The 16,416-nt window shown below is 44.6% G+C and overlaps 1 protein-coding gene across 12 annotated transcripts in view; it reads right to left on the reverse strand.

Moving 5' to 3' along the window:
- The window catches only part of CAMTA1 (calmodulin binding transcription activator 1), a 675,715-nt gene that overhangs the window by 640,440 nt on the left and 18,859 nt on the right, over positions 1–16,416 (reverse strand). For all 12 annotated transcript variants that reach the window (XR_013995633.1, XR_013995634.1, XR_013995635.1 and 9 more), the window contains exons 2-3: positions 7,534–7,603; positions 2,693–2,811 (exon numbers count right to left, since the gene is read on the reverse strand). Coding sequence is in view for 8 of the 12 variants with exons in the window: in XM_081085448.1 (XP_080941574.1) it covers positions 2,693–2,811; positions 7,534–7,603 (189 nt within the window). In the remaining 4 variants the exon portion in view is untranslated. The remainder of the gene's footprint in view (positions 1–2,692; positions 2,812–7,533; positions 7,604–16,416) is intronic.

A 16,416-nucleotide genomic window follows, 5' to 3' on the forward strand; every position in this document is an offset into this window, starting at 1 on the left:
TTCAGTGACTGAGGACTCCAACGTTCCCTGCCTGCCACTGCAGGCCTCTGAGCCTGCAGTTTCAAACATTGTAACAAATATAGAAGCTAAACAAAACCCCAGAAACCAGCTTTCAGCCGGCTGGGATCTCAGAGCTGGAGTTGATACAGAGTTTCGATTATAGAACCGAAACAAACCAGATACTTGCTTTCAGCAGCAGAGGCCTAAGAGCTGGAGCCTCAGAGCTAAAGCTGGCCCAGAATAAAAAAAAAAAAGAAAAAAAGGAGCAGTTGGGAGCTTCAGTCCCAGCCTGAAAACAGCCCTCAGCCCCTCACCCAGATTGGCCAGGCACCCCAGTGGGGACCCCTACCCTGAAGGGTGTGTGACCAGCTGCAAACAGCCATCATCCCCTCACCCAGGCTGGCCAGGCACCCCAGTGGGGACCCCCACCCTGATCCAGGACACCCTTCAGGGCAAACCAGCCAACCCCCACCCATGCACCAGGCCTCTATTCTATATAGTAAAAGGGTAATATGCCTCCCAGCACTGGGATCAGCGGAGCTGAGAGGCCTCCCGGCACCGGGATCAGTGTGACAGGGGCAGCGCCCAAACCCCCTGATCGGGTGTGTGTGACAGGGGGCGGGGCCACAACCTCCCTATCGGCCCTGCTCTGTTCATGACAGGTGAAGGCGCCCCAACCCCCTGATCGGCCCTGCTCTGTGCCTGATAGGGGGGAGTTCCCCAAACCCCTGATCACCCTGCAGCTCTGTGTGTGACAGGGTGCGGCACCCCAACCCCTCACCCCACGGGCCCTGCTCTGTGTGTGACGGGGTAGAGCCATAACCTCCCCATCGGCCCTGCCCTGAGTGTGAGAGTGGCGGCGCCCGAACCCCCTGATCCGCCCTGCTCTGTGTGTGACAGGGGGCGGTGCGCCAACTCCCCTATCGGCCCTACTCCGTGAGTGACAGGGGGGAGTTCCCCAAACCCCTAATTGGCCCTGCTCTGTGCGTGACAGGGGGTGGCGCCACAACCTCCCCATCGACTCTGCCTTGAGTGTGATGGGGCGGTGCCCCAACCCCCCCAATCGGCCCTACCCTGAGCGTGACTAAGGGTGGCATCGCAACCTCCCAATCCACCCTGCTCTGTGCATGACAGGGGGCGGCGCCCCAACTCCCCAATTGGCCCTGCTCTGAGCCCAACCAGGGGCTGCACCTAGGGATTGGGCCTGCCCTCTGCCACCCGGGAGCAGGCCTAAGCCAGCAGGTCGTTATCTCCCAAGGGCTCCCAGACTGCGAGAGGGCACAGGCCGGGCTGAGGGACCCCTCCCCAACCCCCCCGAGTGCACAAATTTTTGTGCACCGGGCCTCTAGTATATATATAAAAGCCTAAATGACCAGCCGACCAGCCAGTAGCTATGATGCACACTGAGCACCAGGGGGCAGACACTCAACACAGGAGCTGCCAAGCGGCAGCAACTTTGCAGAGTGCACTCAGGGACCCCTTGGGGGATGTCGAACTGCCGGTTTCAGCCTAATCCCCGCAGGCCAGGCTGAGGGACCCTACCTGCCAGAGGGACCCCACTCACTTAGCAGATGCCCTTTGAGCCCCAGCGCCGCCCCAGGTGCAGCTGGCCAGGGAGGGACCAAGGGAGGTTGGTTCCAGGGCACGTCCAGTCCATCTTGCCCAGTCCCGCCCCACTGGCCACCTTCTAATTAATTTACTTTCAATGTGCACAAATCCATGCACTGGGCCGCTAATTGATTATAACCAACTCTGCGAAACCAGTAACCCAGCCACTTGAATTAAAGGAATAGAATTCCCCAAGTTATGGACACATAGTCAATTCTTATCACCACACTAAGCGGGTATCAGCCTAAATTCAAATATTCAGATTCCAAACTAAGAAAGAAGAGAAAGCAATCAAACCCTAGTGTTAAAGTGTTCTAAGACTCCCAGAGTATGACTTACCAAAATAAAGAAACATCATCCAAGAAGACAGACTTTTATTCATTCTAATTCATCAAATTTCTTTCTAATTGGATGCCAAATACAGAGTGGGGCAAAAGTAGGTTTACAGTTGTGAGTACAAGAAACAGAGTTTATTCTTGTATTACGTTTTATTTATTGTACTGTTGCCATACAAATAACTATAAACCTACTTTTGCCCCACCCTGTATACAGTCTACTGAACAGTCTTCATTCTTAATAAAGATTCCCATCGTTCCGGTAAACCAGTTAGCCTCCATGCAAACTGTCTTCACCATAGGACTAAGAGCTGTTCTGCCAGCAGGAAGCCTACACGTCCCAAATCTACAGAAACTTCACATCTTCAAGACCCCACACGTTCTAGAGGCACTGAGCTGTCTTTTACTAGCTCGTGACAACAGAAGCACTGATGTTCAGTGGAGATGCGGGCAGTTAACCACCAAATGCAAGACGCCAAAATGCAGAAAAACACTGATATAGGAACCCATGCTCCCTTGGTTAGTCAGTCAGCGTGCACAGTTTATATTGTTCAAAGCAAGCCAAGCAGAGCAAAGATCGTTCAAGAAACATGTTGGTTTCTGTCAAATCCAAATTAAATAATCTTCTCGTTTACAATTTCCTAGGTCAGTATTTCCAGTTAAAGCTAATATAAAGTAATACTACGCAAAATGACCTAAGAAGTTTGCCCTTCAAGAAATGATACCCCTAAAAATAGAAAGTTATCTACCTCATTAGTGTTCCAACGGTGCCTCTCTTTGGGTAAACTTGAACATTTCGGCAGACATTCAAGCAGCTTTTTCGGTAAAAAGATTTTTACATGACTACTATTGCTGTTCCCATGATCATCTATAAAGAAGAAAACAATAAATTCAGAGAAAATAAGAGAAAATCTCCTTTAAGTAAGTACACTGGCAAGGTCAGAAGCAGCAGCTCGGGTGAGTCACTGAGACCAAGAGCGTCCCTCCTCTGAGTGAAAGCCTGGTTTGCACTCTCAGAGCAGAGCTCTGCTCCCTGGCAAGCAGTGGGCAGGGACGACCCCAGCAGCTGCCCGTGACCAGAAGTTACTTTTAAAGGTTCTCGCACCAGGTTTCCATGAAATCCCCCAGAATTGCAAAATGACTTCACCCCACAACAAAACCCAGAAACCCTCTATTAACCACTTGAAAAGGTTTAAGTTTTTTTAGGAAAGAAGACTTCTAATAAAATAGAACTATCTTATTCATAAAATAATACTACTTCACCCTCTAGAATATAAACGAGACTTATCCTTTCACAAGCAAATTACACATTTTAAAATATAAGGAATTCAAGCCTGCAGTTAGCTAGGTAATACAGAGGCTGGCCTTTCTAGCCTAAATGTAAAAATATACTCTTTTAATTAACTCAATTTACATATACATATCTACATCATTAATGTATTTCTTCAAAATATAACTCTTCTAAATTAAGTGAAAGAAAAATCTATTACTTTCAGACTAGATGGGATGTCTCACTACCTGCTAATTGGTCTCCCTGATACTTTCTAAAAGAGATCATTTCCTTTATGTATCATTTCATTCATTTATTTATTTGCACATCATTTCCTATTTCATTCCTATAACAAAGTCCCCTTTGCCTGGCTCAAAATTTCTTGCCAGTTTTGGCACATTTAGTTCCAAGTTTCAAATTACCCACTCCAGTTTTTTTTTATGTTAAATAGAAGCCCCAATGTCCAAAGGATGCAGAGCATAACCAGGTACAAAGGAGCAATGCACTAAATACTAAACGCTGAGTCTGCTCCAGAAAGCACGGCTGAAATAACGTATTCTGATATTAACAAGATATAATAAAAACACTGAACTCAAAGTAAGAGTCCAGACTTCAGTCCCAGTTCTGCTACTTTCTAATTGTGTGACCTTGGGTAAGTTACTTAATATCTTCAGTTTTCCTAAATCAAGGAGAATCTGACTATCTCTAATTCTCCTCCATAGCCCGTATAGTACTGACTGAAATTCAATGACTTTACATATCTGGCAATTAAACAGCCTTTTATAGGCACACTGGTATTAGTTAATAATGTTAAAAGTGAAATACAATAACATATCTTTCTAGTCATTTACTATAATGGTGCTTACTTAGCATAGGTCTATTTCTTGAACATGTGAAAAACATTAAAGAATAAAAGTATTTTCTAGTCACAATAAAATCCTCTCCAAGCGTTTTTCATCTAATTTACACATTTCTCCTCAAGGAAAATATCTTAACAGGAAAATATTGGGCATAGAAATAAAGTCTAAAAAACTTTACTACATCATATGGAAATACTTTGTAGAAAGGAACTTAGGAGAGTTTTAGCATACTAAATCTTTTTCGGTCCATGAACTACATAGCCAATTGAATTATAATGCCCATCTTCTATTTCTATAAGGAGTATAAAAATTTCAAAACTGACTGCTTTTAAGAATCCAAATTTTTAATTTAAGGGCAAAATTAAATTAAACTCTTTTCAAATCTTGCTAAATAACCAAGAATGTTAAACTAAGAGAATGTTCATAGAAAGTTCTATATTAATTGCACCCTATAAAACCCTTGTAACTTCAGGTGCTGACGCATGTGCCCTGCACTTCATGCCCCGAGGGGACCAGGGCCGGCAGATGAGACAGCAGAACACCAAATCCCAGGTGCCTTTACCTCCTGTCCCTTCTCTCTGCCCCTAAAGCAGTTTTATTCTACTTTATAAAATTTCCCATGTTGTGTACAATTCTGAAAGTAGAGGAGGAATCCTAAAACCTATACTTAACTCAAATATTCACATTTACAGAGTGCCTTTCTGAAAGCAGTGCTATGCTAGGTGCTCAGTAAATGGCAGACCCTGAAATGTATGTATGTCGAGGCGTATCACCGAGAAAACTACTTAAAAACTACTTTAAACAATAACAATACTAAGCCTCAGCTTCTATTTCTATGTTTGTGATCACAACCTGATGTCAAGTACCTGTCCTTTCAGCCTCTTGGAGGAACCAGCCGTCCCTGTGACATATTAAAGCACATCTATGTATGGGTATGTCTGCATGGCTGGAGGGGGGGGAGAGGGAGGGAGAGGGAGAGAGTGAGAGCGCACTCTTCTCAGCAGCACCAGGAACTGCTATAGAAAGCCTTCGGTCTTCCACGCTGAGAATCAGGCAGAGGGCTCTTAAAGAGGAACGGGAGGATGGCTGTGTAAGCACGGTCTCAATCAAGTTTCTAAATATAGTGGCCACGGGCTATACAGCCAGGGCTTCAAAGGGACCAGATGTATGACAGGCCAATGAGTTCCCCTTAATCAGTTTTTAAACTGTGCCATTTCCAGAATTTTAGGTTCATACTGAATATAGATTGGATGTTTTTAAGAAACATAACAACGGGGAAATTTTCCCACTATGCATTATGAAATGGCAATTTTAGTGCTGGGGAAAAATAGGAACTCATATAGGCAAAATGTTAAGACTCTTATTTTCAAATTTCTGTTTTCCAGTTAAAAGAGTCATAAAAAGTAACTTTGCTTTCCCATTGGAAAAGAACTGCTTTTTCATCTTTTTGGAATAACTATGCTGACATAATAATTAGATAAATACATGTGCCAGTTTTTAAATCCTGTCTCAGCACCAGGATTGTAACAGCACCTGAGAGTAACCTGATGTATACACTGGTTCCAAAGGCATCTCAGGATTTAATGTAAATAGTTAAACTCTGACACTGCGACATGGCAGTGCCAACCAAATCCAGTGAAACACTTCATTATCATTATCTAGCATAATACTCAGGTCTGATATATGACTTCAGAAAATTATTTTCTAACCTCCTTCACAATAAAAATAACTAGTGAAGCTCCTGAAATTGACAGATGATTTGCTTGGCTGACAACTATAATTCTACAGAATGAACCATCTTTTCCAGTCAACCTTCAAATATTTTCCAAATAATAATTTCAGAGACACAGTATAATTTAACTAAAGCTTTCTAAAATACACAAAAATGTGTAGTCACTTAATAAGGCAAGAAGCAGAGTTCTTGTTTTCATGTTTTATTGCTAAAAATTGAGATTCACATTGCTAAATCCTTTATTTAAATCCAAAGAAATACATGTGACCTTTTCCTTGGAACACCCTGTTGACTTCTGCAAGGTAAATTATAACTATATCAACACTAACCTGGAAATGATGCATCCATTTTATTTTTGTTCATAATTAATAAAAATTCAATAATTTGGGTTCTGTTATTCAATCAAGTTGATTACAGTTAATCTCTCAACCTCTAGACCAAACTGCTCAAAATAAGTCGATATAACAGTGTATCAAACTGCTAGATCTTATCAGGAACATATCTGATCAACTCGGAGTGGTAAAATTAAAAGAAAGCTCTACAATTTTCTGTTTAGCTCTAATTATTATGTGCTTAGATTTAATTAGCAGGATAGGAACTGATTCAGGAAAACATAGCCACATATTGTTCTATTCAAGTCAGCACAGTGCTCACAGCAGCAAATACTGCCATTACTAATGTCAGACTTTCAAATCATTATTCATCCAAAATACATATTAATTAACTATGTGCCAGCATTGGTAGGATTTCTCTTTATTCTTTTCCAAAAAGATTCTCCAAAATGAATTAAACTCCGTTGTAATTATACAAAAGATATTTAAAGGTTAAAAAAATAAGTTTTTTAATAGAAAAACATAACTAGTTTTGCTCTTTAACAACCCCTTTCCTCTCCTTACAGTGTGTGATCATCAAACCTGACCCTTCCTATTCTTAGGTGGCCCAGATTTATGCTTTTTTCTGCCATTCTTATTATTACATCTCTGGCCCAGGTTTAGGTCAACTCATAACCCAGGTTCAATAAACTTCTATTTATCTGCATTTATATTTCCATCTAAAATACGTGTGCAGGGGCAGCTAGCGTGGGGTATAGGAGCTTTGCAATCGACTGCTTCAATCTGAGTTTGGGAGCATCTTCTCCTGCTTCATCCCCTTGAATGTCCATGGAGCTACACGTGACCAGGTAGGTTTCCTTTCTGCTATTTCTGAGGGAGCAAACATTTGCGGGCCTCCGTATCAGGCATCCAGGAGGAGCTTACATGCACACTCTCATTGAACCCTCCCAAGAACCCGGCAGGGCACAATCACCCCATTTCACAGATGAAGAGCCGGAGGCTCAGATTAATTTGCCCAAGATCCGCAACTAGCAAGTGGCTCACACGGGATCCAAACATAACCGGTGCTTTTCCCACAGGACTCCTGCTCTGCGTCTGGAATCTGACACCAGTTACAGAATCATTGTTTCAATCTGTAACATTGCAGAGTGCCTGGGATTTCCCATGTGGTTAAACCCTTTGCCTTTTTTAATCCTCACATAAAGGTTACAAGGGGAGTCTTATTTTGCTACCCCCAGAAGGATTAAGTAACTCATCTAAGATCACACAACAAGTTAAGGCAGAACTCAGGTCTTCTAAGTCCTGCTCACAGGCTATTTCCTGCACTACAATGCCGCAAACACTCGCGCTGCCAAGCCCACCCCTTCCTGTAAGTCAAAAGCTTTGCGAATCCTACCTTCTAGAGGTGGCACGGTGTTGAGAACACAGTAGGTGCTAGTTCCGCAGAATACACTTTGGGAAACGCTCTAAGGAAACAGAAAATAAAATGTAAAACTAATCTTTGCAAAAGATATACACTGGCTCTTCTGTGGTCTTCCTGCCAAAGATGCACAACATGGATCTAATCATGAGGAAACATCAGACAAACCCCAAAGGAGGGACAGTCTACAGAATGACTGGCCTGTTCTCGAATGAAGAATGTCAAGGCCGTGAAAGTCAAAGACTGAGAGAACCGCTGTGTCTTAGAGACAGAGGAGACGACCGAGTAGGCCCGGAGGTTACCACTGGGCCAGCCAGCGTAACAGGCACAGCATCTGAGGGCGGGATGGTAGAAATGTCTCGATGTTAGTTTCCTGGGTTATCACTGTTATGGTTATGGAGAAAATGCTCTGGTTTGCAGGAAATACAAAAGAATTCGAGAGGGGGCAAGGGTGAAACATATTGGCAACTTATTCTCACATAGTTCAAGGGGAAACGGGTTCTTTGCACCACACCTACAATTATTCTGTAGACTTGAATGATACGAAATTTAAAATCTATGTGTGTGAAGAAAGCCATATGCAGGGAGTATGTATTACTTGTAAAAAAAACTTTTTTAAAGGAAGCGTAAGTGCTGTCCACAGTAAATCTTTACTAAGAAGAACCAATGCCATATTCATTTTGCAGTTCAGTCCATATTCAATGACATTGTTAAGCATTTCCCAACAGTAAACCCAACACCCAACTCATTCAAGAGAATCTACTGAGTGCCAGGTAACAAACAGAAGGGCAGGTGCCGCAGGTCAGGAAGCTGGAGAACAGGTCTCTGCTCCCAGGCTGCTTCGTGTAGGTAAAATTTTAATTTTCATACAAGAACCAGCACAATGGTAACATTTAAAAAGGAAAACCATCTTCTGTGAGTCTTGCCAACCAATTATTTTCAGTCCTGATATCCTTTTCTTTGGTTGCAGTATTAACTAAATGTTTAGATTATTCATCCTGCATTACATACAACCCATATTACCCATATCTTCAGGAAAAAATCACTTCTGTCGTGGTAAACAACCTGCTTCCCTATTTATAATGGTCTGGCCTTCTAGCAACTTCAGCGCAAAATTATAGCTAATTTGCCTACAAACGTCAGGTGGCCATAATAATTTGGCCACTCAGTGTATTTATATACCTAGAAAACCAAGGACTGTTTAGACTTTCAACAACCACTTCAAAATTTTTCTTTACAATATAAATAGCGCAGCTCTCTCACTTACTAGCTGTCATTTGGAATGTAATTACCTCTGTATTACCTCAAAAAAGGTAGCAAGGCCAGGCCAGCATGGCTCAGTGGTTGAGTGTCAACCTATGAACCAGGAGGTTACAGTTCGATTCCCAGTCAGGGCACATGCCTGGGTTGCAGGCTCCATCTCCAGTAGGGGGCATGTAAGAGGCAGCTGATCAATGATCAGCTCTCATCATTGATGTTTCTTTCTCTCTTCCTCTGCCTTCCTCTCTGAAATCAATAAAAATCCCATATAATAAAAGCCTAATATGCTACGTGTCTGGTCGTCCAGTAGGCCATTCAACCAATCAAAGTGCAATATGCTAATGATATGCTAAGGCCGCTCAACTGCTCGCTATGACATGCACTCACCACCAGGGGGCAGATGCTCCAACATGTAGGTTAGCTTGCTGCTGGGGTCTGGCTGATGTGGTGGGGTGGGGGGAGCAGAGACTGAGCTAGACTGACCGGAAATGCCCTGGAGCCCTCCCGCAGTCCCTCCCCAGCTGGCCAACCTCCCGCATCCCTCCCCAGCCCCAATTGTGCACCAGAGGGGTCCCTCGACCTCCTTATATTCATGGTCAAGTGCTTCACCATAAGTAAGTCCTTCTCTACAATGTGACTCTTAGCTACCAGGATAAGCATCCGCTTCCTACTTACTTTGTTTCCAGAAAGTTCTAGTTGCTGGACTTTTACCAGCCTTCTATTTGATTTAACCCACAGTGGTGACTGTTGACTGGCAACGTGTGGCAGCATCTTTAGCAACCGCCTGCGACTGAACTAGCACCTAGGCCCGAGGACGCTCCCTGTGGACTGGGGCCAACCTCAGAAGCCAAGTCCCTGTGAGACACCAGCACGTTCCTTCCCGGGAGTGTGAGCGTGGAATTAGAGCACATCATGAAAAGTGGTTCACATCAAGTCAGCAGTACTCTGACTTCACGGAACACGTGCAAGAGCCGCCAGCAACAGCCTTCTAACCGCATTACTGCAACATCTCATCTTAATGTGGCTTCGGAATTGAAACGAAATTTCATGATGTTAAAACTAATGTCTTACATCCAAGGCTTAACATTTTCTGGCTTCCTATTACCAAAAAAAGACAGCATGAGCTTACCACTTCTCAAGACATTTTAGCAATGGCCTTAACATCAAAAGGTTTACAAATCACTAATGTGTAGTGGGACACACTAATAAATGGCTTCCCAAAAAAGGACTTTCACACCTTACTTCAAAGTTTGATGACAGGTAAACCAGTGGCAAAATATACCACATAACAAATCAGAAGAATTAAACACCAAAAATAACATGGAACAGAAATATCACGAACAACCAACCATGATCTCTCTACAGCACTGGCATAATAAAGTGTCTCTAATAGTTTAATTTAACCAGGAGAGAAACTCACTCCCACAAGTGAGAGTGATATTAAATGTTGTGCTAGCCTCAAAATAACCAGGTTCTCAAACAAGCCTGAAACCCAAGGAAACCCACACTAGAAGGACCCACCTTGTGTTAACCAGGGGCCAGACTCCGAGTCAGGTCCTCTCACTGGACCCCTTGAGGTCTGCTGATGATACTGAGCGGAAGTGGCCCCAGACGAGGGTCTGGAGAATGGAGTCCGCACCAGCTCCACCACCCCGGCTGACAAGTCTAGGCAAACAGTTGACCTTTCTGCCCACAGAACAGCAGGGAGGGGCAAAACACAAGCTCAATGTCAGGAAGGTCTGGGTTCAAGTCCTCCCGCTGCCCTCTCTGGCTGCCTCTGAATCCCAACTCAGATCTCTGATCCTTCCGGGGCCTTCCACCCACTGACCGAGTTAGACCACTCTGGTGCCATCTGCGTAGCCTCTTTCCATTTGTTCTTCAAACATCAGAGTGCCTAACTCGTGCCAGACACCATCCTAGGAGCTGGGACCCAGCAATAAAAAGACAAAGGTCCTGCCCTAACCGGTTTGGCTCAGTGGATAGTGAAAGGACAGAACGGAACTTGAAAGAACTAAGCAGAACTAAGCAGAAATGCACCCTCCTCCCTCTTCAAGGACGAAGCAGGGACATACTCTTCTCCCTCTCCTCTATCTTGTCTTGCAAGGCTGGGCCCTCAGCCCAAGCCGCCCCCCCCCACCCCCCCGCCCGAGAGTGACCACAAAGAATGCTGGTATTGTCCTAACTCTCCCAACCACCCACCTGAGTGGACCAATGAAGCTCCAGAAATGTAGCTAAGGTCCTAATAAGGCTATAGTGGGGGACAGCTCCAACCTTCAGAATGTGATGGTCACTTCCTGACCCTTATGCTGTAAAACCCTGACCAATCTCTGTAACTCACGCCACCCCTAAAGCCCACCCCAAATAGCTAACCCTATATAACTTTTGTTCTCCTGGAACACGCTCTCTCGCCTCACCGCTCTGCCGGATAGAGGCTGGGAGCCAATTCTAGAATTGATCAATAAAGACTCGTTGCTTTTGCATCGGAGGAGGCTCCCTGGTGGTAGATTATTGGGGACCCCGAGCTCTGGGCATAACAGATAGAGCGTCGGCCTGCGGACTGAAGGGTCCCAGGTTCGATTCCAGTTAAGGGCATGTACCTTGGTTGTGGGCACATCCCCAGTAGGGGGCGTGCAGGAGGCAGCTGATCGATGTGTCTCTCTCATCAATGTTTCTAACTCTCTATCCCTCTTCTTTCCTCTCTGTAAAAAATCAATAAAATATATTTTTTTAAATAAATAAATAAGGACCCTTCCAGGCCTTTCTTTTGCCTCTGTAACTTTCTTTTATTTATTTACTTTGAGTTAATCCTCACCAAGGATATTTTTTCCATTGATTTTTAGAGAGATACAAGGGAGGGAGGGAGGGGGAGAGAGAGAGAAAAAAAAAAAAACCATCGACGTGAGAGAGACACATTGATTGGTTGCCCCTTGACCAGGCCAAGTTTGGAGTCATGACCTGGAACTGAACCCAATGCTCTGACCACTGTACACACTGGGCATGGCACCCCTATAACTTTCTAAATAAACTTTTCCTTGTAATAAAAAATAAAATATATAGTTATAAAAAAAGACCCTTTCAGTCCTAGCATTTCTCAATCACATAATTCCATGAAATGAGTACTTCTATCTGTTAACACCAACTGTAATACAAAACTCTGCCAGAATATCCAAGCAAGATAATGAAAAGAAACTAGATGGATGGTTGATTATTATGTCCAGTGTCTCTAAGAAGTGGCCAGGAGGGGAAAGACAGCCACTCTATAAAGTAGATCCCCTGCCTTCAAAAAGTGCCATCAATTGGAATGAAGAGCCCAGTGGGTGAGGCCCAGGCTGCTATGCCCACTCAGGGCACATATCTAGTTGGTGGGTTCGATTCCCAGTCAGGGTGCATAAGGGAGGCAACCGACCAATGTTTATTTCTCTCTCTCTCTCTCTCTCTCTCCCCCCTTCCTCTCTCTAAAAAGTCAATTTATAAAAAAACATATCCTTGAGTGAGAATTTTAAAAATTGGAATGAAGAAATAATACATGACTTATTAAAGGCTGACGTGGGGGCAAATGGCAGCAGCACAGAAACCAGTAGCCACCTGTGTACCAAGCACAACATCCTCAGAGACATGAACTGTCTTCTTCATTTTTGTCTCCTTCCAAGACGTCACATGTAGCCACATTCCTGATGTATATAGTCTTTGGATGTTGCCATAAATGAACAAAATGCTATGTAATAAGGAGTGATTACAGGCTTTTGAACAGAGAAGTAGCATGATGAAAACTGTATTTACAGTTCTTTGAAATAAGGACTGAGAATGTTTAAGTCTCCACAGAGTCCCTTTAAAGCTAACGGAGGACCCACAGAGCTTATTAAATCAAAGACGGAGAGAGGCTACGCTAAATGCAATAAACCACTTGTATCAATTAGAAGTGATGCATTGAAAAAAAACTTTTTCATATATTTTACCATGACGTAAACTGATTCTTAAAATTCACTGGTCAGTACATATTACATGACACATAAATAATCAAAATTCAGTAGAGTCTCAATCCGTAGCACCTTCACTAACCTCACCAGTTTTGCCTAGCATTCCAGGCATCATGCCTCCATCAGCTAGGAGGCTAACTCGCAACAAACTGTATCATGGCTCAAATACCATAAATATTTACTTCTTGTTTGTGTAAAATCCCAACCAGGTGTGCCTGCTCAGCAGCGAGCTCTCCTCCGAGCAGCGGCCCTGGCACCGATGCTGCCTCCATCCTGTGCTGTGGCAGGAGCCCTCCTGGGGCACCGGGTGCTTCTGCACCAGCCAGCAGGGAGGGGCAGGGCACAGACAACTGTGCCTGGAGGGTTTTATGGGCCAGGCCTGGAAGTGGCCCACTTCTCTGCTCTCTCTGCTCCATTGGCTAGAATTTGGCCACAAAGCCACACCTAATTGCAAGGGCGGCTGGGAAATGCAGTCTGGCTCCATGCCCAGGAAGAGGAGATGGAGTTCGTGATCAGCAGGCAGCCTCTGCCACGGTGCCATTTGTAAATGGGGGGGGGGGGGGGGGTGTTAATTACCGAAGAGTATTCTCTCAGAAATGTCTTCTGTTAATCTACAACTCCACCTTTAACCCTTAACGCCGCTCAGCATCTCCTAGTAAAACCAACCTGGCAGTTTTCTTCTCCGATAAATATTTTTCTAACATATTCAGAATAAGACTATTACAAGGGCATCCTTAAAGGGATGTCTGGCTTTTAATTCTGGTAGCTCCAGTACTTAATGGCTGGCTAATAATAGAAGCGCAAATATTTTTTAAATTCCTGGATGAATGACATTCCCAGAAGTGCACAGAAAGGAAAAAGAGGGTCCCATCTCTTGCCCTGCTGATGGGGAGAGTTACTGAAGGCCATTGGTCATCTGAAGAACCTCTCTCCCTCTCCTACGGCCATCCTGAGTTGCCACCCATCCTCCGGTCTCTGAACAATTAAGCAATAAGACAAAATACTCACAGTGTTCACAGACGCCAACAGAAGGAACACTCCCATTTGTGGCTAGAGCACAGGGCTGCTAGACAAAAGGGCGCGGGGTCTGGCACAGGCCATGCCCTGGAGACCCTCGACAGCACAGGACTAACGACCTCGGAGACGGGAAACCCAACATGTTCTCCAAACACGGCAACTTTATCCTTTTCTGAGCCACAAAAGGGTAGTGGGGGGAGGGGGAGGGGAGCATATGCTACAGTACAAAAATATTTTCTCCTCACATAGTACCTCTTTTCAAGAAGTTTAAAATACACCGTAAGTGCTACTATAATAACCTTCCCAACATTCCTATGGGATAGAGACTAAATTAAAGTGTGTACCCAAGTTAAAGGGAAAAGTCTGGTAGGCGGCTGACTTCACACTACAAAGGCCGGCTAATAAGAAAGCGAAGCAGTAACCTCTATGGTATTTGGGACACAGACCATTTTAGGCTCTCAAATTGAGTTCAACACCTAGAATTGAGTTCAAAAGCAAACAAGTAGCTAAAAAAGACCATAAAATTACTGAAGTTCTAAGAAGCTTACACAGAAATTAATACTACAATAGTTCAAGCCTGATTTATGACCTGAGAAATCACATTAATTGATTCACTATTACCAGATTCATGTAAAGCGTATTTAAAGTGATTTCAGAATGAAAAAATTATTCTTTCCAGATATGAATCACAGGATCACAGAACTTTCACAAATTCAATTTGGCTAGGAAGCCAGTATACTCAATATTCTGAAAATAATCAAAGAGCACTTATTAAGTGTCCACATTTGTACAAATACATCCCAGTAGGGCATATTCAGAAAAAAAGCTAAACGGAGTTTAAAATGACATTGTTTTAGGCAGCACTGTCATTCCTGGTACCAATGATAACATTTATTGAAGCCTTCAAAAATAGAGTACTGTAACCTATCCACAAAATCAACCCACCAAAGCAGGCACTCTACTTGATATTACGTACGTAGAACACGCATTTTCACATAGAAAATCCTGCTGAGGCCCCGGGGGAGCAGAGCAGACACATGCCTACCCTAGAAAAGGAGCCGCCAAGGCACAGGCACAGACGCCTGCCCAGAGCACCGGCCAGGGAGCAGCAGAGTGAGAGCAGGCGCAGGCGCAGGCGCAGGAGCAGGCGCAGGCGCAGGCCCCGCACTGCCGCTGTGCTGTCTTCGAAGACCGCAGGCCCTCGCCCTAAGAAGGCACTAATGCTTCCCCCAAGGAACCATGCAAACTCTGGGCAAGCGGCTGGGACAGAAACGCACAGCACTGAGAAGACACGGAGGACCCTGCGGATGGGATCTCCAAGCTTCCCGCACTGAAGCGGGGCCCACCGTCCTAAAGGCAGGCGAGCACAAGCCTGCAGGCGCATGGGTGTCACCTGGTGGAAAGGCTTCCCTTGCTTCTCCAACACTTTTTGGCCCAAGAACTGCAGACCACCTATCACTAGCTGCTACAGCCCAAAAAAACAAAAGCTCGCCCTAACTGGTTTGGCTCAGTGGATAGGGCGTCGGCCTGCGGACTAAAAGGTCCCAGGTTCGATTCCGGTCAAGGGCATGTACCTTGGTTGCGGGCACATCCCCAGCAGGAGGTGTGTAGGAAGCAGCTGATCGATGTTTCTCTCTCATCAATGTTTCTAACTCTCTATCCCTCTCCCTTCCTCTCTGTAAAAATCAAAAAAACATATTTAAAAAAAAAAAAGCTCATCACAGCCAAGGGAGAGAACGGCACCGACTCTCACAGCAGAGCAGGAAAATGGCAGCCACCCTCCCGAATGGAACTTGGCTCCACGGGAACCTCACCTAATCCACGCGCAGCCAGAACCAGTGAGGAAGCCAAGATGCACTCTGAGGCCAAGGAGACCTTTACAAAGTCACCCACAAAAGCTCACGTACTTCACCGTGAGAAGGGCTTCCTGATCCGAATTCCCGGCTTGATTATTACTCAACCACTCCCAGTTCTAATAATCAGGTTGCCAAGCCCAGAGAAGATCAGGAGCCGCACCTGAGAGGGGAAAGGATAGCTAGAAAGTGACGGAGTGGGAGAAGCAAGAGTGACAAGGAAAGCAAGGGCAGATTTAAAAAACAATAAAAACTTTAAGGACTTGAACGGTGTGGCAGTTTGGGGTCATTTATCATAAAAGCAAACACTCTAGTCAAAAGGCCCTAAAAATATCACAGTGTTAAATAAAGGCCAGTTCAATAACTCAGCACAACAGTGAACCCAGGTTAACAAGGGGCCTGGACGCAGAACACGGGAAAGAGGACGCCGTAGTCTGCATGCCCCTTTCCTCCTGTAAGAGACTCCATGCGTGTTACCTCATGTGATCCTCAACAACGCCTAAGGCAAGCAGCACAGACACCGAACTGGCCAGGAATCTGCTGGCAAATAACTCAACCTTAGCAAGACAAAGGGTTTACCCAGCGGTTCTCAACCTGTGGGTCGCGACCCCTTTGGCGGTCGACCGACCCTTTCACAGGGGTCTCCTAAGACCATCCTGCATATCAGATATTTACATTACGATTCATAACAGTAGCAACATGACAGTTATGAAGTAGCAACGAAAATAATTTTATGGTTGGGGTCACAACAT

The sequence above is a fragment of the Myotis nattereri genome (assembly GCF_964212035.1).
Source record: "Myotis nattereri genome assembly, chromosome: 3".
Lineage (NCBI taxonomy): Eukaryota > Metazoa > Chordata > Mammalia > Chiroptera > Vespertilionidae > Myotis > Myotis nattereri.